Source organism: Macrotis lagotis, chromosome 3 (genome assembly GCF_037893015.1).
Source record: "Macrotis lagotis isolate mMagLag1 chromosome 3, bilby.v1.9.chrom.fasta, whole genome shotgun sequence".
NCBI classification, from domain to species: Eukaryota; Metazoa; Chordata; class Mammalia; order Peramelemorphia; family Peramelidae; genus Macrotis; species Macrotis lagotis.
The window spans coordinates 26,386,098-26,408,019 of NC_133660.1; the positions used below are offsets into that span (position 1 = coordinate 26,386,098).

The window sequence follows — 21,922 nt, forward strand, 5'->3', positions numbered from 1 at the left end:
TTTCCAGATCAGTTATTTTTTCAATGAGATATTTCACATTTTCTTCTAGTTTTTCATTCTTTTGGTGTTGAATTATTGTGTCTTGATTGCTCGCATAGTCATCAGCTTCCTTTAGCTCCATTCTACATTTGAAGGATTTGTTTTCCTCAGAGAGCTTTCTTATTTCCTTTTCCATCTGGCCAATTCTGTTTTTAAAGCCATTCTTCCCCACATTAATAATTTGGATTGTTTTATCCATTTGACCTAAACTGTTTTTTTTTTCATCAGTACCAAGTCACTTTATTGGGATGTAAATGTTGGTAGTTTTTTGGTACAGATTATTAAAAGGTCAGATAACCAAAATATGCATGCACTGAAAAGACAATAGGAATCTCACCCACAATTCCCAAGTGTGCGGGAAGCCAGGGGTGGCTTAGCTCTCATTGTCATTGTCTCCAAGGGTGTGCTTGTCAAAAAGATATTCCACCATGACAGAATTGGGGCTCCCATTTTGTGCAGGTTGATTACATGATCACTCAGTTGTTTGATGGACTTGACCTGTTTATCCAGGTAGTGGGTTTTTGATGAAATCACATAAATGGGGGTTGTTTTTGTCATTTGCCAGTTTGTGCAATTCCAGTAAAGACTGATTGATGTTTTTTTCCAAGTGCAGAGCACACTCCATTGCATCCAGCCTGCTCTCCCAATTGTCGGGGTCTGGTTTCTTGATGTCCTGCAGGAAGATGTACGTGGTTCTGCAGCTTCATCAACTTCTCAGCATGCTCCCACTCCTCATGGGACTGGTGCAGGAAGCACTTGGAGAAGTTTTTCAGAACCAAGTTGTCTTGGTCAAAGTAGTATGACATGGACAGGTAGACATAGGAGGTGTAGAGTTCCAGGTTGATCTGCTGGTTGATGGCAGCTTCCTAGTCCTGGTGGTAGTTCTGTCGCACCTGAGAAGGAGACGAAGCCACCATGGCTTTAGTGATGATGGAGGAAGAAGAGGAGGAGGGAAGAGGCTGCCATACAGTGGCTGTGGCTGAGGCTGAGGTGGCTGCAGCAGCCGGGGATGCTGCTGCTCGAGTGGTAGGATGGAAGAAGTGATGGTGAGTGGAGGTGAAGGTGGAGATGTGGCTAAGGGTGGCTCTAGTGGGTTATGTTCAAGCACTGTTGGAACAGGAAATTGCAGCAATTCCCCTGCCCTGTGCTTCTTGTCTAAATTGGTTTTTAGCATGTTTACTTCAGCATTTTTTTGGATCTCATTGACTAAGCTGCTGACTTGGTTTTCATGTTTTTTCTGCATCTCTCTCATTTCCTTTTCAAATTTTCTTCTACCTCCCTTACTTTATTTTCAAAATCTTTTTTGAGCTTTGTCATAGCCTGAGCCCAACTCCTATATTTCTTGGAGTCTTTAGATGCAGAAGCTTTGACTTTTTCATCTTCAGAGTGTGTGTTTTGGTCCTTCATGGGACCAAAGTAATTGTCTATGGTCAGGTTGCTTTTTTCCCCCTGTTTACTCATTTTCCCAGTCTGTGACCTGGTTTTGGGGTATTTCCTAGGCTTTTGAGTATTATTGGGACACCCCTGCAAGGACCTCAGTTTCTTCAAGGTCTTAAGAGAGGCTCTGACTGCTCTCCTACCTGTGCTCTGGTCTGTGGATGACCACAAGCCTTCCCTTCTGCCCTGGGGCTGTGAGGAGGGTCCCTGCTCTATGGCAGTATGGAGGCCAGACTGTGACCAGGGTCTAAATATGAGTAAAGTCACAGAGTCCTGTCCTAGGGACAGAGGAAAGACCTTGACAATCTCCCCCCACTCTCTTACATTCCATGGGCAGAGTGCTCTGGAAGCAGCTACCAGGATGCTCCTGCTGGGCAGCCCTGTGGGCCTGCTTCTATTTCCTGGGATCTGGGCTACACTGAGGTCTGTGGATTGGGGCCAAGCTAACCCGGGCTTCACAATTGCTCTGGCAAAGATTTCCTGGCTGATCGTCAAAGTTGTGCTTGGTGCTCCCTGGGTTGGTAGGTCAGGAAACTGCTTCTGCTGCCAGAAGCTAGAGCACCCAGGGACCCAGGAGCCCTGCAGGCTATTCCCAGAAGGCTGGAGCTCCTTCACTCCTGCATGCTGCCTCTCCCTCCAACAATGTAGAACAAAGCCTCCCCACTATCTTCCAGCTTACCTTGGGCTGGAGAATTGCCTCTCTGTATCTATCTGTAGGTTCTGTCTCTTGAAAATTTAGTTAGAGTCATAATTTAAAGGTTTTTGAAATATTGTGGAGAGAGCTACTAGGAAAGGCTGTTCTCTTGCCACAATCTTGGCTCCACCCTCTCAAACTTCTTAATGACATCCACTACCATCTTGAGCTATTAATTCTGTTTCTTACTAGCTATAGTGCTCTCCCTTGTCCCACAAGACCAAAACCATTATGCCTTGCTTTCATATTCATGTAGTCATAAATACTGGGTGGAAGTAACCTCTCCCTGTACCATAGGTGGTTACTATACAGCATAATTCTTTGTTGAATAGCTCCAATTTCTCCCATGATCACACCAGTAAGGTACTATCTAGAGAATGGATCTTAGTTCTTTTGTACCTTCCTTGTTTCTTGTTTTGTATTATTTCTCATTGAATTCCTCTATCAGCTCTCATCACTAGTCATTCTTAGACATTTATTGTCTAACGCTGTTCAGATGGTATCTGGTTAGAGTTCCAAATCTTTTTTGCTTGATTGTGTCAGTATAGTAGTCTTTATTCTTTCCTTTAGTATTATATAGTCCTTGGGACTGGGAATTTTTGTCCAGATTAGTCTTCTATGGCAAGTGGGGTATGCTAAATTCAGAAAGGGTTATTGTTGTTGCTATCTTAGCACCTAACTTTTAACTGGTTAAAAAACATAAACCAGTGAATTGTTGTTAGTCCACACTTGAAATTTAGCTTTTATGCAGAATCTTTGAAATTTCCAGTGACAGCTCACTTACAAGCCAAGCTAAGAAATCTAGTTTGTATATGGGGCATAAGTCATCAGGTATAAGATTTATCACTAAGTCATTTGCAGACACACATGAAGGGTTTCTAGTGAACATCATGGTCTTAATACAGAACAGTTTCTATGACATCCAAGCTAACATCTACATGTAAGCCAAACAGATTGCCTGGATCTTCATAGGCAAACACTGATGCATGTGTGTGGTCATAGACTGAGTCTTTGAAATCTTGTTCACATTTGTTTATCCATCAATCTCAAAATGACTTTCCAGAGTTTAGAGTCACTGAGCTCTGTTTTGGCTTTCTTCTTCTTCTGATACTCTTCAATCATATATTCATGAGTGAGTTCATTCAATGGTTTGGTACTGGCAGCACAGTGCTGAACAAATTTTTATAATAATAGACTTCAAATCCTAGAAAAGTCTTAAATGTCAAGGATTCTTTAGATGTGGTCAGTGCCAGAGTATCTTCTCTGAGTTGGAGCTCATGGTTTTCTGTGACACCATGACCCATGCTGTTGACAAAGGCTATACACAACTGGAATTTGTCAATTGACAACTATAGTCGACTTTCTCTAGCTGATCCAACATTTTCATCATTTTCTCTTCAAGTTCTTCCAGAATCTCTCAAAAGAAAATGAGGCATTCTTAGTTTACTAACCCATCATGTAATTATTCATATCTCAAGCAACATTATCAGACACTGGAAATTGGCTAATGTTGCTGGGATGAAATCAGATCCCTTTTACCACAGGGCTCTGATCCCTAGTATCCTTTGTGTAAGTCTATCACTGAGTCTTGAGGTGTCTAACACATTGTCCCGAGCAGTTCGAACTCTTCGCATGGTGTATTGATCTGCTTTTCCTCTATTTCTCAAGGTCTTATGATTTATATTCATTCATATATTCCTGCTCTTCCACTCCAATACTGTAGGTGATGCATGTGGACTCTCAGAACCTATGATGATGCTGTTGGTTAGCAATTCTTTTTAGTGGATATTTGAGCTCTTTCATCTTAGATAAGAGAATTTTCCTGGACAGATAAGTGATCATCCCTGGAACTCTCTAGAGTCAGTGAAGTAGATTGTGTAAATACCTTATTCTACATTCCACTCAACCAATGAAAATGCCTCTGTCCTCAGACCAAGGTTCTGCCTCTGGTAGTAAAGAATCAAATTTCTCGGTATCTACTTTTGCATTTGAAGAACTAGTGCTCTTGTGATATTCTTGCTCACCTCAATGCTAATAGAGTAATTAAAGTGTGTTGGTCTTGAGTCCCAGCTTCTAATTTTCAGTTTCCTGCTGGTACTTTAAAGAGATAGAAGTTGGTTCCAACCATTTCAGAAATGGTTATTGGATGCAGATAATAGCATAATCATGCTTTCTGTTGACCTAATTACATAGGATCACTGACTCTGAGAGGGGACTGATTTCTAACCATCATTGAGCCTGGCCCATACTCAAACGGAATTCCCTCCAAAATATAGCCAACGTTGTTATTTAGTGCTAATTGAAGAACTCCAAGAAGAAGAAAACCTTTTCTACTCAAGGCATTCCAATCCATTTTTTAGATAGTCTCATTGAAAAGAAGGATTTCCTGACCTTGAGGAAACTGTCCTCTTTGTAACTTTTGCCCTTTGTTCTTGATTCTGCTGGCTAGGAACAAACATCATAAGTACAATTCCTCCTCTGTTTAAAAATCCTTCAGATACTTGAAGGCAGTTATGTTCCCCTGAGACCCTTCTCCAGAGCTAGCAGAGTGTTTGATATGTAGTAGGCAACTAGACTAAATTTCTTTCTGTATCCATCTCCCTTTTACCTTCCAGAGAAGCATCCCATATGACAAAGATTATTTTTAAAGAAAAAATGAATGAGAAAAATTTTTTCCTTTTTTTTTTGCAAGGCAATGGGGTTAAGTGGCTTGCCCAAGGCCACACAGCTAGGTAATTATTAAGTGTCTGAGGCTGGCTTTGAACTCAGGTACTCCTGATTCCAGGGCTGGTGCTCTAACCACTGTGCCACCTAGCTGCCCCCAAGAATTTAAAAATTAATCAGCAAAATTGATCAATATATTTTTATTTTTTCATTGTGTCTTTTAAAATTTGGAAATATATGCAGTGCTCTATATTCTGCAGACTGCTCATCTCTGCAGATGAATAAGGGAAGGTCTTTTCATATGCTTTCTTTGATTACAGACTTTTTCTTCTCAATTGCTTTGTGGTTGTTCTTTCCACTTCTATCATCATATATATTATTTCACTCTTCATCCGTTCAAGTCTTTCCATGCTTCTTTGTATTCATCATATTTGTCATTTCTCATAGCATAGTAATATTCCATTGCTTTCATGTACCACAACTTGTTTGACAATTATTTTTTTTTCAGGTTTTTGCAAGGCAAATGGGGTTAAGTGGCTTGCCCAAGGCCACATAGCTAGGTGATTATTAAGTGTCTGAGACCGGATTTGAACCAAGGTACTCCTGACTCCAAGGCTGGTGCTTTATCCACTATGCCACCTAGCCGCCCCCTTGTTTGACCATTATTGCAGAAGTGTGGTTACTGTTTTACAATTCCTCCAACTCTGACTATTTATTTCATCCTTTGTCCTCTTTGATAATTCACTGAGTATAAGATAAAAACTCAGGGTTGTTTTGATTTGTACTCTTTTATTTATTAGTGTTTTTTTAACATTTTTTTTCAGGTTTTTTTTTTTTGCAAGGCAATGGGGTTAAGTGGCTTGCCCAAGGCCATACAGCTAGGTGATTATTAAGTGTCTGAGACCGGATTTGAACCCAGGTACTCCTGACTCCAGGGCTGGTGCTTTATCCACTGCGCCACCTAGCTGACCCTTAACATTCTTTCCTATGATTATTAAAAATTGACAATTTTCCTGAGAGCTGTTTGCTCATATTCTTTGATAATTTATTCATATGTGAAGATGGCTTTTGGGCTTATAGTCTTTTCATACTAGATTCAACCCAGGGCTATATAATGATTGTAAAGACACTTTTGGAAATTGACTATCATCCAATGCAATAGCTTCCTATCCCAGTTTTGCATTATCTACAAATTAATAAGAATATTATTGTTGCTTCTGAGTCATTGACAAAAAGATTAAACAACACAAGGTCAAGTATTTTGGGGTCTCTATTGATGATTTCCTTCCATGTTGATCTTGAACTATAAATAACTACCCAAAATTTAGGCATTTAAAAACTTATGAATCCTTTTAATTATATTGTCAACTGGTCCACATTTCCTCATCTTATCTAGAAGAATACTATGAGATAATATATCAAAAGTTTTGTGAAAATCTTGGGAAATTGTTTCGCAGTATATATATTTCATTTTTGCTATTCTGTCAAAAAATGAAGTAGGATTAGTAGGGCATGACTTTTTTCTTGATATAACCATCTTGGTTCTTATAATCACTGGTACTGCCTCAGTCAATTGAGTCATGGGAAAGATTTTAATTAGAAAAGCTAAGGTCATTCACTACATCCCAGGCCATCATCAGCCAACCTGACTTTCGTCCTGTCATTGGACTCTGGAGGAGACAGTAAAGTTATTGATTTTGTGCAGCTCTACCTCATTGAAATTTAATTTGTGGCAAGTCAAGACATCACCCTCATGATGACATTGGTCCTTTTCTGGAATGAAGGATAAACAAGAAGAAGAAGAAGAAGAAGAAGAAGAAGAAGAAGAAGAAGAAGAAGAAGAAGAAGAAGAAAGAAGAAGAAACTTCCCTCTCCAGATACTTGTCAACCATCATTTTAATGATGTTATAGAATTTTCCCAGGAATCAAAGTCAAACTCACTTGTCTATTATCTGCAAACTTGATTGTCTTCCCTTTTTTGATAATTGGAAGCTTTCTTCTTCTCTGATTTTGTACCATCTTTTCTACTTTCCATGATCTTTAAATATTATAGGCATATATAATATATATGTTTTAGACAGAAACACATATACACATAATACATATATATATGTATAAATACATATATATATATATATATATGTATATATAGCACTACCACAGGAGAAGTCATTCATCTGGGGCTAGTGACTTGAATTCACCAAGGGCAACTAGATGCTCTCTCCTTATTTCCTTACTTGTCTTGGGTATCAACTGTCTCTTAGTGATTTTTGTTTTGTGATTTCCAGTGCAAAGGTTATTCTCCTTGGTGGACAAAGTAGAAGCAAGACAAGGTTTGAACAACCCTGCCTCTTCTTTGTTGTCATTTATCATTGTCCTAAGCATCCAGAGTAAAGGTCCTATCCTTTTTATGACCTTTCGCTTTTTATTAATATAGTTACTAGGGAAAATAATTTTTTATTCTTAACTTCCTTTGCCTGTCTTAGGTCAATCTGGCTGCAGAATAATAGTTGACTTTATGTATTTAAAGTCATACTCTGGAAAAGATGTTATAACTGGCTTTAAATTTTTGAAATTAGTTCAAATCCTTGAAACCATCTATCATGTCTTCTTCAGAGCCTCCTGAAAGAGAAACATCCCCTCTCTTGAAACCCTTCACCATTCTGGCTGCCCCTCTCTGGAAGCTCTCCAGCTTATCTATGTACTGTCGTGATATAACACACATGATTTGACTTGACTTAGCTAACTTCTGATTAACTATTTTTGTTCTGTCCTTTCCATTCCTCTCCTTGGCTGTGAAAATAAGCTATCAAATGGGGAAATGAATGTGTCTTTTGTCCATTTCTACTCAAAATCACCTCCTTCCCCCCTTCTCCTTCAGAGAATTATAAATTCTCTGAATCTCTTACCTGGAAGGAACTCTGTTTTATCTAATGTTATGTTTCCCATTGGCTTTTCCTTTTCCCTTCTGGCTTGCAAATAGCCTAAGGGAGACCTAAAATCAATGTTAATGATATGGAGTCAATATCGGGGTTCAAATTCTATTTTTTCTCTTAACTTAGACATATTCCTTCACTCTGAACTTCAATTTCTTCTTTTGTTAAATTAGGGAGTCTGTCTAGTCCAGGAATTCTGGGTCCCTTTCAGCTCTCTAAACTACAAATCTGAGAGGTGCAACCAGTGTTTAGAAGTTTCCAGTATTAAGAACTATGTTTCCATATTTTATCTTCTCTACTAGACTACAAGTGCTTTGAGGGAAGGTACATGTTTTATTTACCAGTCTCACTCCTCTTTCCCCTTGGTGCCTAGCACTTGATAGATGAATGGATCAATGAGTGACTTTCACCTAAGGGATAGGAATCTGAAACCACCTGTCTATGCAAGTGGAAGGAACTGTTTCTTTTCAAAGAACAGTGACACACGATCCACATATGGTCATGAAAATGAGATCCATCACTTGAAAGATTACCATGCTTTGTAGAAGAAACAAACAAGTGAACCTAGGCACTTTAATTAAAGAGAAGTCCCTGGCTTCTTGTTAGTAAGGTAAGAGCTTTGGATTAGGTGACTTCTAAGATGGCTTCCAGCTTTGAGTTTCAACCCTCCCAGAGCACTTGATTTGATCTGATTCTGATCTGATTCTTTTTTTTTTAGTTTTTTTTTTTTTCCCCAAATGGCTTTCCACACAGCTAGGTAATTATTATTAAGTGTCTGAGGCCGGATTTGAACCTAGGTACTCCTGACTCCAAGGCCAGTGCTCTATCCACTGTGCCACCTAGCCACCCCCAATTTGATCTGATTCTAAGGAACTTTTGTTGTATTATATATTAGCCTTATCTGAGATGGTACATTTTCTCTTGTTGATATTCTCTTACTAGTTTCTGATCTCCCTGGTGAGTTAGAAGAACCCATTGACTCAGGAGATTTCCCCTTCTATTAGAATAACTCTTACTATTAGAAGATTTTTTTTCATCAGTCTTAAATCTGCCTCTCTGTAACCTTCCCAGACTAGTCAGGAAACAGGATAACAGCTAGAGGAAACACACCAACATAAATAAGTATATTATCATATTACATAAGTGGTTTTTATTATTCCGACATTTTGGTCATGACCCCATTTGGGATTTTTTTGGCAAAGGCACAGTTATCTAATAAAATGAGCACTGAAGCTCAAGGTTCTGTTCGTCCCTCTTTGACAACTCCCTTTTATATGTTATCTTTTTCTCATTAGAATGTAAGCTCCTTGAGGGCAGGGGCTGCTTTGCCGGCATTTAGTACCTGATGAATGATTGTAAAATACTCAAGTTGAAAATGTACCAGACTCTCATTTTAAACTAGGAAAGAGCTGAAGTTGTTGTTCAGTCCTGTCTGACTCATCATGACCTAACTGGGGTTGCTTTGGCAAAGGTATTAGATTGGTTTGCCAATTTTTTCCACCAACCCATTTTACAGATGAAGAAACCGAGTCAAACAGGATTAAATGTCTATCCCAGGGTCACCCAGCTCATACGTGTCTAAGGCTAGATTTGAACTCAGGAAAGATGAATCTTCTAGACTCTAGTTCAGTGCTGTATCTGCTGTACCACCTAGCTGCCTCCTGAAACTGCCTCCTGCCTATTCATTCTATTCCTCTGTGGACTCTTGTCCAACTTTGATGTGGCCTAGTGGAAAGAGTACTGGACGAGGAGTTAAAAGTCTAAAATTTTGATTCTGTCTCTGGCCCATGTGACAGTGAGCAAGTCATTTCGCCTTAATGGGCTTTAGTCTTTAAAAACAAGAGGCTCAAAATAAGAATACCTCTACAATTCTCTTCAGGGCTGCAAATCCAAATAAACTGCCTCCTCTTCAAATCTATCCTGGATAGCTGGATCACACCTTAGAGCCGTCTGCTCATATTACAGATATCATATTCATAATCAGCAATACAGATGAGGAAAGAGAAGTCCAGAGAATATGCGTGTTTTTTCCAAGATCACACACATAGTAAACAGTTGGAACAAGATTTGAACTCAGGTCTTCTGGATGCCAGGCTCTCTTCATCATATTATACTTGAGGTAGAAGCCATGAACCTTCAGTCTATGCTACACATAGCCAAGATGTGTATCAGCCAAGATACACATCTAAAAGCATTTATTAAAGAATTGTGATGTTTACTTTACTACCCCACACCTTACTAAGCACTGAGGACCTAAATTCAAACAATCAAGACATTTCCTGCCCTCAGGGAGCTTATATTTTAATAGGCAAAGAATACATTTTGAGGAGAGAGAAGGTGGAGATTTAATAAGGATGTCATGGAACAGGGAATATTCATTGCTCAGTTTTCTATGTGGGTATTAACACGTGGGAAATAGGTAAATGCAAAGATTTGGGCTTGGTTTTATGTTTTGTTGATTGTCTAAATTAAATAAGTGATAGGGAATAATATATTAATAATGCAAATGGAATTTTAAAGTGTCTTCTGGTTTTCAGAGAGCTTGTTGTTAAACATCTACTAGCCCATATGTGGACCACAGTGGATGTAGAGTGGTTAGAGCTGTTGGCTGGAAAAGGAGGGGGAGGTTTAGTTCCTGGAAAGATAAGATGAAAGTTACCTTTGAAACTAAAGGTCATTGCTGGGAAGAAATTAAAATTTCTGGTTGAAAGTAGTCAGGGCTGATAACTGAAATGGGGGTAGTCTGATTTGAAAAAGGAAGGAATTCCTAAATGAATTAGGAATGCACAGTCTGTAGAAGAAAAGACCTAAAAAGTCATGGGAAAAGATAATTTCTACTGATAAAGTTCACTTTTTTATCTAAGATTATTTGAAAATCATTGTCAGAAGAAGACTAGGAGAGTCTATAAGATCTGGGCATTTTCATCAGACCAACTTCCAGCCCCCCAAATTGTTTTGGAATTTTGAGTTTTACAATTTTTCCCCTAATCTTACTCCCCCCCCTCCCACAGAAGACAATTTACCAGTCTTTACATTGTTTCCATGGTATACATTGATCCAAATTGAGTGTGATGAGAGAGAAATCATATCCTTAAGGAAGAAACATAAAGTATGAGATAGCAAGATCAGACAATAAGATATCAGTTTTTTTTTTCTAAATTAAAGGTAATAGTCCTTGGTCTTCAAACTCCTCAGTTCTTTCTCTGGATGCAGATAGTATTCTCTATTGCAGATAGCCCAAAATTGTCCCTGACTGTTGCACTGATGGAACGAGGGAGTACATCAAGGTTGATCATCGCCCACATATTGCTGTTAGGGGGTACAGTGTTTTTCTGGTTCTGCTCATCTCACTTAGCATCTGATAAATATAGTGATAAATAAAAAGATGACTTACTCTTGAGTTTCAAAAATTCCTAACTTGATCACAACTATTACCTGGTGCCATGCTGCATGTCATGAAAAATTTGGGAAGTCAACCAAGAGAAGGACATGTACATGCTTCAGTGATCTGGGAATTCATCTGATTTAAACTCTATAGAAAATCTGTGGGTTTTAGTAAAGGCTAGGCTTGAAAAGCTGGCTTATTCATCAAAGTGTGCTTAATATTTAATGTAGTAACGGTATGAAATTGTGGTGAAGAATTAAGGAGCATATGTCAAAATTTTGTAAAAAGGTTGAGTGGCAATGAATTTAAGTACTAAGGAGCCAGTGAGGATCACACATGATTTAGCAGTCACAACTATAAAGCATTGGAGAGCATGGAATATGATATCGTAAAAGACAAAAGATATAGACAAGAACAACTTGCCTAAGTAAAACTGAGTGGGGGAAAGATGGATTTTTAATGAAATAGAAAGCTTCCAAGTATTCCTAATGAAAGGACTAGAGTCTGGAGAAAGTTTAAAATCCAAATATAAGTGTTAAGAGAAATATCAAAAGGTAAACAGGAATGAACAATGATAAAGGACTATATCCACAAGAATAAACTATTTATATTCTGATATGGAAAAATGATACATATGAAGTCTCATTAGGCAGGACCTGGGAGTAGTTCTGTTATGTCTTAATGATCTTAAAAAAAAGAATGGAAAGAGAAGGGAAGAGGAAAGCACTGAGGAGAAGGGAAGGATAGATTAGAGGAACACATCTCACAAAATCAGGTGTACTAGTCAAAAGCTATAACCTTGGAGGAAGGGGTGGGTGGAGCCACTGGCTCGTGAGCCACACTCATCTGAACTGGTCAGTGGAGATAAGAACACTAGTAGTTGGCAACAGAAATACATTTCATTCATCAGGGAAATAGCAGGGAAAGAGATGAAAGAGGGGAATGGAATTAAAAGGAGAGTTAATCAAGGGAGGCTTTAGTCTTAAGCAAAACAAAGTCTAAAGATTTTACAAAAACATTTATAGCACTTTTTGAAATGCCAAAAAATGAATGGAAATCTAAAGGGGAGATCATACATTGGGGAATAGTTGAACAAGTAATGATATATAAGTGTGATGGAATAAAAGAGAGGAAAGGAATTAAAAGGAGGGTTAATCAAGGGAGGGTTTAGTCTTAAGCAAAACAAACTTTAAGGATTTTACAAAAATATTTATAGCTCTTTCTGAAATGCCCAAAAAATGAGTGGAAATCTAAAAGGGAGATCATACATTGGGGAATAGTTGAATAAGTAATGATATATAAGTGTGATGGAATAAAAGCTAGCATTTATATAAGACTATGTGTCAGACTCTGTAAAACTGTTTATAATCATTATTTTGACTTACTTTACCCACTGTGCCATCAGAATCCTTAGCTTTCCTTAAGTCTTTCTTTTAAGCCTCAACTCAGGTCATACCTCCTTTATGAACTTTCTCTAGATCCCACAATTTTTAGCACTTTCCAAATTCCATGATAATTAATTATCTTGGTAAATGTTATGTCTCTTCCGTATAATGTAAATTACTAGAAGAGAGTTTTTCTATTCTGTTCTTTACTTTTCATTTCATTTCTGTTCTTCTATTTTTGTCTCTGTTAATCCAGTTCTATGAACATCATGAACTCTTAATAAATATTGAATTTAAGTTTACTACAATACCTAAGTTTTCTTAATTTCTTTTTTTTTTTTTAGGTTTTTTTTGCAAGGCGAATGGTCTTAATTTCTTTTAGGGTTGAAATCACAGTTGAAGAAACTGACTCAAGGTTGGCCACGAAAAAGCTATTATTTGGATTCCAATTTTTGTGCTCATCCCATCCTACCAGTGACTTGCAAATGTTTTTGATTTCATTCCCTTAATTTATGTATTTTTATTTGTAAATTATTGAAATTTACTTTACTGCTTGAAAAACAAGTCCATAATATATAATGAATACCTATAAAGTTGCAAAAATGGAGATTGAGCTATGTATAGAATATTATTTAATCCAAGTGGCAATTGGAGCTTATTGAGAGTGACATGATTAGAACTGCCTTTTAGGAAAACCACATTGGCAGCTATATGCAGGGTGTCCTAGAATAGAGATAGATCCAAGACAGGGGTGACAATAATACAGGAGAGAAGTAATAAGGGTCTAAATGTGAGTGTAGAGAAAGGAGGCAGATAGAAAAGATGTTGAGGTAGAAATCACATGATTTAGCAATTGATTGGACCCACAGTGTGAGAGTAAGGAGTCATCAAGGTTTTGAACTTGAACAACTAGAACAATGGTGATGACCATGTGGATATAGCTATAGCTATAGATATAGGTATAGATATAGATATAGATAAGATAGAGATAGAGAGAGATAGAGATAGACATAGAGATAGAGATAGAGATAGTGATAGATATAGCATTTTGCCTTCTGTTACATGGATCTTCAGAGAATGTTTACTACTTCGACCCATTGACCTTTAACCTATTGACTCTTGGGTTCTCTAGCTTAGTTAATCACTCCAAACCTTACTAATTTGAAGTAGCAATCCTATGCTTTCAACCCCATGGCAGTCACAGATAAGGGAGTCATGTGGTCTGAATGAATGAGAGTTTCTCCGTGATTTTGTTTTTCTTGTAACCTTAAATTCAATATTTCCATCTCTCAACTAGGATGAACCCAAAGACCTTCCAGTCTAACCTCTTTATTTAACAGATAAGAAAACTGAGGCAAAGAAAGACTAAGTTACTCATGAAAATACTAAGTGGTAGAGCCACAATATAAATTTAAACCCTCTAATGCAAAAGAAAATTCCTGAATGTTCTCGATCCTGGAATCTAGACTTCTAGTAAAAGAAGAAAGATTAATAATAATAATAATAATAAACATGTAAATGGAGCTTACTTTGTGGTGGGCATTGTACCCTGGAAGGTGATAATAACAATAACTAACATATAATAATAGCTAACTTACCATGGGACAGGCAGTGTGCTAAGCAATTTACAATTATTTTCTCAATAGATTTTCACCACAACACTGGGAGGTTGATTCCTGTTATAATCCCCAGTTTACAAATAAGGAAGTTGAGGCAAACAGAGATTAAGTGACCTGACCAAGGTCACACAGTTATCAACCATCTGAGACTTCCCTACTCTAGCAATCTATCCACTATATTACCTAGTTACCCAAATCTCCTGACTTCTTAAGCAGTGTTCTTGGGAAGCAAATGCCTTAGGAGCAATCTCAAATTTGAAAGTCTTAGAGTTCAGTTTTTCTGTGGAGATTATGGGACCTTCTGAACAGAGCTTTTTTAATGGACCCCAAAGTTGGGAGGAAGAGCAAAGGACTACAGTTATAATATGAGGGAAGAAGGGATCTGGATATTATACTCTATTATTAATAGTAATCATCTGGATGGCATGGTTCAAATGGGGTTTCTTCTCCATTAAGTATGTTTCTCTTCTATAGAAAGAAGTTAATCATTCAAAGCAGTTCTGTGAGTTTAGATGCCTGTGTCATTGCTGTGGAACAACTGGAAGCATTGTGATACAATGGAAAAAAGTACTAGACTTCAGGAACTGAGTTTGAATTTTACATACTACTGGTGTGACTTTGGTCACACTGTACTTTCTTCATCTATAATATGAGGCGGGGGGGGGTTGGACTCAATGACTTCTAAGCATCTTCCAGGGCAGGCTCCTTCAATGAATGGTATCTTTTATCATTCTAAAGAGTTTGGAAGGATGTGGATGCGAATTCCACAGAATGTCAGTATTACCTAGCAGGCAACCTCTCTTTCATTAGCTTTCTGAAGGAGAACTAACCATATGCTGCCCTTATTGAATAATAATGTATAATTATAAAATAATGTATAATTGTGTAAAACCACAGTTCATGGTGCTGGACCATGGATTTACATGTATTTGTTACATAGGAGAAAATTTTATGGGGATGGAAGGTAGGGGAAGTGTGGTGTATCAGGAAATGGTCATGGTGCTAAAAAAAACCCCAAACAGCATCATCAGTGAAACAAACAAACAAAAAAGTACTATGGAGAGATGTATTTCTGTATTTGGCACCAAAGAATGCAAAAATACATGAGTAAACTCTCCCCACTATGACACAGTCAATTTTCTGAGACAATGAATGACTCATGAATGACAATGAATGACAAGTCGGACTTATTTTTAGAGGCAGCTTGGGCTGGTGGCTATTGACCTCAGTGCCAAAAATATTTGGGATCAAGTCTTTCCTCTAACAAATACTGACTGAGTGACCATAGGCAAGTCTCTTAACTTCTCATCTATAGGTAACTGTCAACACTAGCACTGGAAGAGAGATTTTCTAATCGGAGTTTCCATAGCTCAAGGAAACCATGAGTCCAGTCTTTTCAGAGCTATTCTTTTCTGCAAATGCAATCTTTAAAATATATAAGTTCCCTTAAAAATATTCATTCCAAAATTATTTGTAATTTATCGGAAAAACTAAGATTTTTTTTTTTTAAGGAAATGTTTAGTGCTCCCTCTCCTGGCTCTACAGTACTGGTGAGCTAATCGCATCTCTCCATGACTGTGATACACAATATTTCATTATTGGAGAACAAAATGAGATCTAGAGTCAGGCTGAAATATTTCAGTGTAGTCAAAAGTTGATAAAAATATATTTTTGGTTTTAAAAAAAAGGAAAATGTTCCCACCAAACATTAGAATGATGAAAAATTAGAACCCCCCCCAAAGGTATCATGTTTGGGTTTCCAAAATGTGAATTCTATAGCAGAATTTTAGATACATGCTAGAATTGTATTTACTCTGTCCTATTTTGCAGTGAGAGCATTTTGATCCTATCCTGGACAATTTGAAAACTGTCTCAGCTATGGTTCTCAGAGTAGAAACTTTGAGAAATTCAGAAGAATAAATGCCAGTCATCAGCATCACTTGCTGATGTTAAATGTTAAGAAAAAAATCATAAAATATTTCTTTGAACTAAAATTTTCTAAATTTGACTTTAGATTTAAGGAAAAGATTGTAATAATAAATTAATAATTTTTTTTTTGTTATTTTTGCCTGATTCTAAGCTTTCTTAACTTCTTAAAGCTTGGGGGAAGGAAGTCTGCTCTTATCAAATATTCATTTTTTTTTTTTAGTTTTAAGATATTACTTTTTTTTTAAATGATGAAGCAGTGACACTGTGACCTTAACTTTTCTATGGGCAATGTGTGCCTTACAAGGGGTTAGGATCTGTTTGATTGAGGTAATGAAGGTTTTAAAGTCTAAAGTTACCAGAGAAGTAAAAAGCAGTCTCATTTATACATGCAAAAAAAAAATTCTAAGTCCTTCAGTGACCCATATCAGATTACTAAGGATCATGAAACACTTGGGCTATCAGAGGACTTTGGGGTTACATTTCCTATAGACATATTACTTTAGTCTAATAAAATGTGCAAAATCTGTGGTAAAGGAAAGGACACAAAGTTTTTCAATCCTTTCCTTTGAGCTTGCTTCTCAATATAGTTGTTTTCATTCTAGGAAATTCTAGAATGCACCTGCCCTTTGAAACATCAGAAAGTATGTGTGCATGTGTGTGTGGTGTGTGTGTGTGTGTGTGGTGTGCGAGTGTGTATGTGTTGGAGGAGAATTCTGTTTTTTTTTAAGCAATGAGTTCCCATTACAGGTTGGCCAGGCACTCTCCAAGGAAGGGATGCCCCATTTCTGGGGGTGGGGAGGGGGAGGACTCTGTGTGGCCCAGGAATCAACACTGAAGATGGGGAACTGCTAATTCTGTTAAAATGAACTCTGCCCTGAAATAAAGGGCCCAGATTTCAGATCCCTCTCTAGTGATTACTAATTACCTCACTGGTCTTGGGAATATCATACAATCCAATGTTCATTAAGGGTTTACTGATGTACAACTCCTCCGAGGCAAAGGAAGTGGGAAGAGTCCCTGGCCTCAAGGAAAGTGAATGCTAGGAGGCTCAGAGGCCCTGGAGTCGGGGGGCCCTGGGTTCAAGTTTGCCCTCAGGCATTTAAAAATGACCTAACTGGGAGACCTTGGGCAAGTCACTTAACCCCATTGCTTTGCAAAAACAAAAAACCAGCATAAAAAGAAGAGGACATTTTAATGGGAGGGAGGCTAGGGACGGTGCACAAATGACAAGGTGCATACAGAGTGTAAGAAGGTAATGGAAAAGGTATGTGTGTGTGTGTGTGTGTGTGTGTGTGTGTGTGTGTGTGTGTGTGTGTGTTAGCTACCAATGTCTCTGCTCAAGTAGTATGAGCAGGGACTGACCATAGAGCTCAAATGTGCAACATTTTACTTGTCCTGATTCTTCCCAAGCAATTTCCACTGACTTAGGAAAGTCTCTCTGTCTCTGTCTCTGTCTTTCTGTCTCTGTCTGTCTGTGTCTGTGTCTGTGTCTGTCTGTCTATGTCTGTGTCTGTCTCTCTGTCTCTCTGTGTCTATCTCTGTCTATCTCTGTCTCTCTGTCTCTGTCTCTGTCTGTCTGTCTCGTCTGTCTGTCTCTGTCTCTCTGTCTCTGTCTGTGTCTGTGTCTGTCTCTCTGTGTCTGTCTCTCAGTCTCTGTCTGTGTCTGTGTCTGTCTCTGTCTGTCTCTATCTGTGTCTGTGTCTGTCTCTATCTCTGTCTCTGTCTGTCTCTGTCTGTCTCTGTCTGTGTCTGTCTGTCTGTGTCTGTCTCTCTGTCTCTGTCTGTCTCTGTCTCTGTCTGTCTGTGTCTGTGTCTGTGTCTGTCTCTCTGTGTCTGTCTGTCTCTGTCTGTCTCTGTCTCTGTCTGTCTCTGTCTCTCTGTCTCGTCTGTCTCTGTCTGTCTCTGTCTGTCTGTGTCTGTGTCTGTGTCTGTCTCTGTCTCTGTCTCTCTGTGTCTGTCTCTGTCTTTCTGTCTCTCTGTGTCTGTGTCTGTCTCTGTGTCTCTGTCTCTGTCTGTCTCTGTCTCTCAGTCTCTGTCTCTGTCTTTGTCTCTCTGTCTCTGTCTGTCTGTGTCTGTGTCTGTCTCTGTCTGTCTATGCCTGTGTCTGTCTCTGTCTCTGTCTCTGTCTGTCTCTGTGTCTGTCTCTCTGTCTTGTCTGTCTCTGTCTCTCAGTCTCTGTCTGTCTCTGTCTTTGTCTCTCTGTCTCTTTCTGTCTGTGTCTGTGTCTGTCTGTCTATGTCTGTGTCTGTCTCTGTCTGTCTCTATCTGTGTCTGTGTCTGTCTCTCTGTCTCTGTCTGTCTCTGTCTCTGTCTGTCTGTGTCTGTCTGTCTGTGTCTGTCTCTCTGTCTCTGTCTGTCTCTGTCTCTCTGTCTCTCTGTGTCTGTCTCTGTCTCTCAGTCTCTGTCTCTGTCTTTGTCTCTCTGTCTCTGTCTGTCTCTGTCTGTCTATGCCTGTGTCTGTCTCTGTCTCTGTCTGTCTCTCTGTCTCTCTGTGTCTGTCTCTGTGTCTGTCTGTCTTGTCTGTCTCTGTCTGTCTCTGTCTCTCAGTCTCTCTCTGTCTCTGTCTGTCTATGCCTGTGTCTGTGTCTGTCTCTGTCTCTATCTGTCTCTCTGTCTCTGTCTGTCTGTCTCTCTGTGTCTGTGTCTGTGTCTGTCTCTCTGTCTCTCTGTCTGTCTCTCTGTGTCTGTCTCTGTCTCTCTGTCTCTCTGTGTCTGTCTCTGTCTCTCTGTGTCTGTCTCTGTCTCTCAGTCTGTTTCTGTCTGTCTCTCTGTCTCTGTCTGTCTCTCTGTCTCTCTGTGTCTGTGTCTGTCTCTCTGTCTCTGTTTCTGTCTGTCTCTCTGTCTCTCTGTGTCTGTCTCTGTCTCTCTGTCTCTGTTTCTGTCTGTCTCTCTGTCTCTGTTTGTCTCTCTGTCTCTCTGTGTCTGTGTCTGTCTCTCTGTCTCTGTCTCTGTCTGTCTCTCTGTCTCTCTGTGTCTGTCTCTGTCTCTCAGTCTCTCTGTGTCTGTCTCTGTCTGTCTCTGTTTCTGTCTGTCTCTCTGTCTCTCTGTCTCCGTCTGTCTCTCTGTCTCTGTCTCTCAGTCTCTCTGTCTCTCTGTGTCTGTCTCTCTGTCTCTGTCTGTCTCTGTCTCTCAGTCTCTCTGTCTCTGTTTCTGTCTGTCTCTCTGTCTCTCTGTGTCTGTCTCTGTCTCTCTGTCTCTGTCTGTCTCTCAGTCTCTCTGTGTCTGTCTCTGTCTCTCAGTCTCTGTCTGTCTCTCTGTCTCTCTGTCTGTCTCTGTTTCTCAGTCTCTCTGTCTCTCTGTGTCTGTCTCTGTCTCTCAGTCTCTCTGTGTCTGTGTCTGTCTCTGTGTCTGTCTCTCAGTCTCTCTGTTTCTGTGTCTGTCTCTCAGTCTCTCTGTCTCTGTTTCTGTCTGTCTCTCTGTGTCTGTCTCTGTGTCTGTTTCTGCCTCTCTGTCTCTGTCTGTCTCTCAGTCTCTCTGTGTCTGTCTCTGTCTCTCTGTGTCTGTCTGTCTCTCAGTCTCTCTGTGTCTGTCTCTGTCTCTCTGTCTCTGTCTCTGTCTGTCTCTCTGTCTCTCTGTGTCTGTCTCTGTCTCTCTGTCTCTGTCTGTCTCTCTGTCTCGCTGTGTCTGTCTCTGTCTCTCTGTCTCTGTCTCTCAGTCTCTCTGTGTCTGTCTCTGTCTCTCTGTCTCTGTCTCTGTCTCTCAGTCTCTCTGTGTCTGTCTCTGTCTCTCTGTCTCTGTCTCTCTGTCTCTGTCTGTCTCTCTGTCTCTGTCTGTCTCTCTGTCTCGCTGTGTCTGTCTCTGTCTCTCTGTCTCTCTGTCTCTGTCTCTGTCTCTCTGTGTCTGTCTCTGTCTCTGTCTCTCAGTCTCTCAGTCTCTGTCTCTCTGTCTCTCAGTCTCTCAGTCTCTCTGTCTCTGTCTCTCAGTCTCTCTGTGTCTGTTTCTGTCTGTCTCTCAGTCTCTCTGTGTCTGTCTCTGTCTCTCTGTCTCTGTCTCTCAGTCTCTCAGTCTCTCAGTCTCTCTGTCTCTGTCTCTCAGTCTCTCTGTGTCTGTTTCTGTCTGTCTCTCAGTCTCTCTGTGTCTGTCTCTGTCTCTCTGTCTGTCTCTCAGTCTCTCTGTGTCTGTCTCTCAGTCTCTCAGTCTCTCTGTCTCTGTCTCTGTCTCTCAGTCTCTCAGTCTCTCTGTGTCTGTCTCTGTCTCTCTGTCTCTGTCTCTCAGTCTCTCAGTCTCTCAGTCTCTGTCTCTGTCTCTCAGTCTCTCAGTCTCTCTGTGTCTGTCTCTCAGTCTCCCCCCCCCCCCCTCTGTCCATCTCTGACTGTGCCTCTCTTGCCCCCCCCGCCCGGGCCAGGCTCTGTGCCCCCCGGCTGCCCCCTCCCCCGGCTGCCCCCCGCCCCCCGCTCCTCTGGGGAGGCGGCGGGATCCCGCTCCGGGTTTTCGAGGCGGCCGGGCGCTGGACACATGATATCATCGGAGGCGGGCCTCGGCCCGGAGGTGGAGGTGGAGGCTGAGCGCTGAAATGCGGCTCCGGGGCGCGCGGGGCTGGCTTCTGGGAGGCGGGCGGCCGCGGCGCGGCAGCTCCAGCGCGGCTCCCGCGGGCCCCGGCGGCCGAGCCGCGCGTCCGGACAGCTCCCGGCCGGCCTCGGCCCCAGGTAGGAGCCGCGGCCGCGCCCCGGGGCGCCGCCGGGGAGGGGGAGCGGGGCCGGCCTGGGCGGCGCCGGGCAGCGCCGGCTTCCCGCGTGGGAGCGCCGGGCCGGGGCTGCCGCCGGGGGGGCTCTGGGCAGGGCGCGCCCCCTCCCCCCGTGGCGGGGCGGGGGGGGGGCCGGAGCGGGGTCCCCGGCGGTCCCCTCCGCCCGATCGGGCCGGGGGGCGCGGGGGGGGGGGGCGAGCCTCCGGGGCTGCTGTCAGTCGGCGGGAGAGCCGCGGCGGGCACCCGGGGGGCACGGCCGAGGGAGCCGGGTCCGGCCGCAGACCCCGCGCTTTGCTTAACGGGGCCGCTCCGGCCGCTCTTTTCTCCGCAGCGAGGCAGGACCTGGCGCCCGGAACGCCGAGCGAGAGGCCGACGCGGCGCCCGCTGCCTGCTCGGGGGGCCTGAGCCGAGCCCCCCGCCCCCCGAAGCAGCCCGCGGGCCGCGGAGGCGCCGGGACAGCATCCCAGCCGGGGGCGGAGGAGCCACAGCGGGACGTCGAGGGGCGCGTGCGGCCCCCTTCGCTAAAAGCCAAGGTGGTGCAGAGGAGAGACCCCCGGACGAACTGCCATCCGCCGAGCCCGAAGACCTTGCCAAAAGGGACCCCTCGGCCGGCCGACAGGACAGTCCTCGGTCCCCGTGGGCATCTCCGAGTCGGCGCTTTGAGCCCCACTCGTGGCCTCCAGGACTGACTGGGCACCTTCTTGCCTCCAGCCCGCCGCGGCGGGGGAGCCTGGGCGGCAGAAGAGCGGAGCTTTGACGGCCGAGGAAGCTGTGCGTCCGAAGTGCCTTCCGAGCCCCGGGCAGTGCTCACCGGCTTGGACCCCCCTTTTGTCTTTCTCTCCTTCCCCCCCCACCCCCTTTTCTTCCCTCCCCCCCCCCCTCGAACTTGTCCGGGGGAGCGCGCCACCTGAGGAGAGCCTTGCTAGACGGAAGCCCCTTCCTTGCCAGGGGGTGGTGGGGCGAGCCCCCTTGGGCCGAGCCAGAGAGCCCGGCTCCTCCAGAGAATTGCAAGCAAGAATTCTCTCCTGCAGCCAAAAGGGGGCCGGGGGGAAGGCTCCTTCCAGCGGCGGCAGCAGGAGGAGGAGGAGGAGGAGGAGGAGGAGGAGGAGGAGGAGGAGGCGGAACGAGGAGGGAGGGGGAGTCCTCGCAC

At 42.0% G+C, this 21,922-nt stretch overlaps 1 protein-coding gene and 1 pseudogene across 1 annotated transcript; one reads left to right on the plus strand and one right to left on the minus strand.

The window, feature by feature from the left end:
• Positions 1-412: 412 nt before the first annotated feature.
• On the minus strand, positions 413-956 carry LOC141516020 (ferritin heavy chain-like; annotated as a pseudogene).
• Positions 955-21,863, plus strand: LOC141519076 (uncharacterized). The gene is made up of 4 exons (XM_074231538.1): positions 955-1,065; positions 1,814-1,993; positions 20,639-20,734; positions 21,104-21,863. The coding sequence occupies exons 1-4, from the start codon at positions 955-957 to the stop codon at positions 21,527-21,529; spliced, it is 813 nt and encodes a 270-aa protein (XP_074087639.1). The 3' UTR covers positions 21,530-21,863.
• The last annotated feature ends 59 nt before the right edge of the window (positions 21,864-21,922 follow it).

Coding starts and splice junctions, on each gene's coding strand:
- LOC141519076 (XM_074231538.1), top strand. CDS start 955: ATGGCTTTAGTGATGATGGAGGAAGAAGAGGAGGAGGGAAGAGGCTGC. Junction 1,066..1,813: donor GGGATGCTGCTGCTCGAGTG/GTAGGATGGAAG, acceptor TTCCATGGGCAG/AGTGCTCTGGAAGCAGCTAC. Junction 1,994..20,638: donor TTGTGCTTGGTGCTCCCTGG/GTTGGTAGGTCA, acceptor GGCTTCTGGGAG/GCGGGCGGCCGCGGCGCGGC.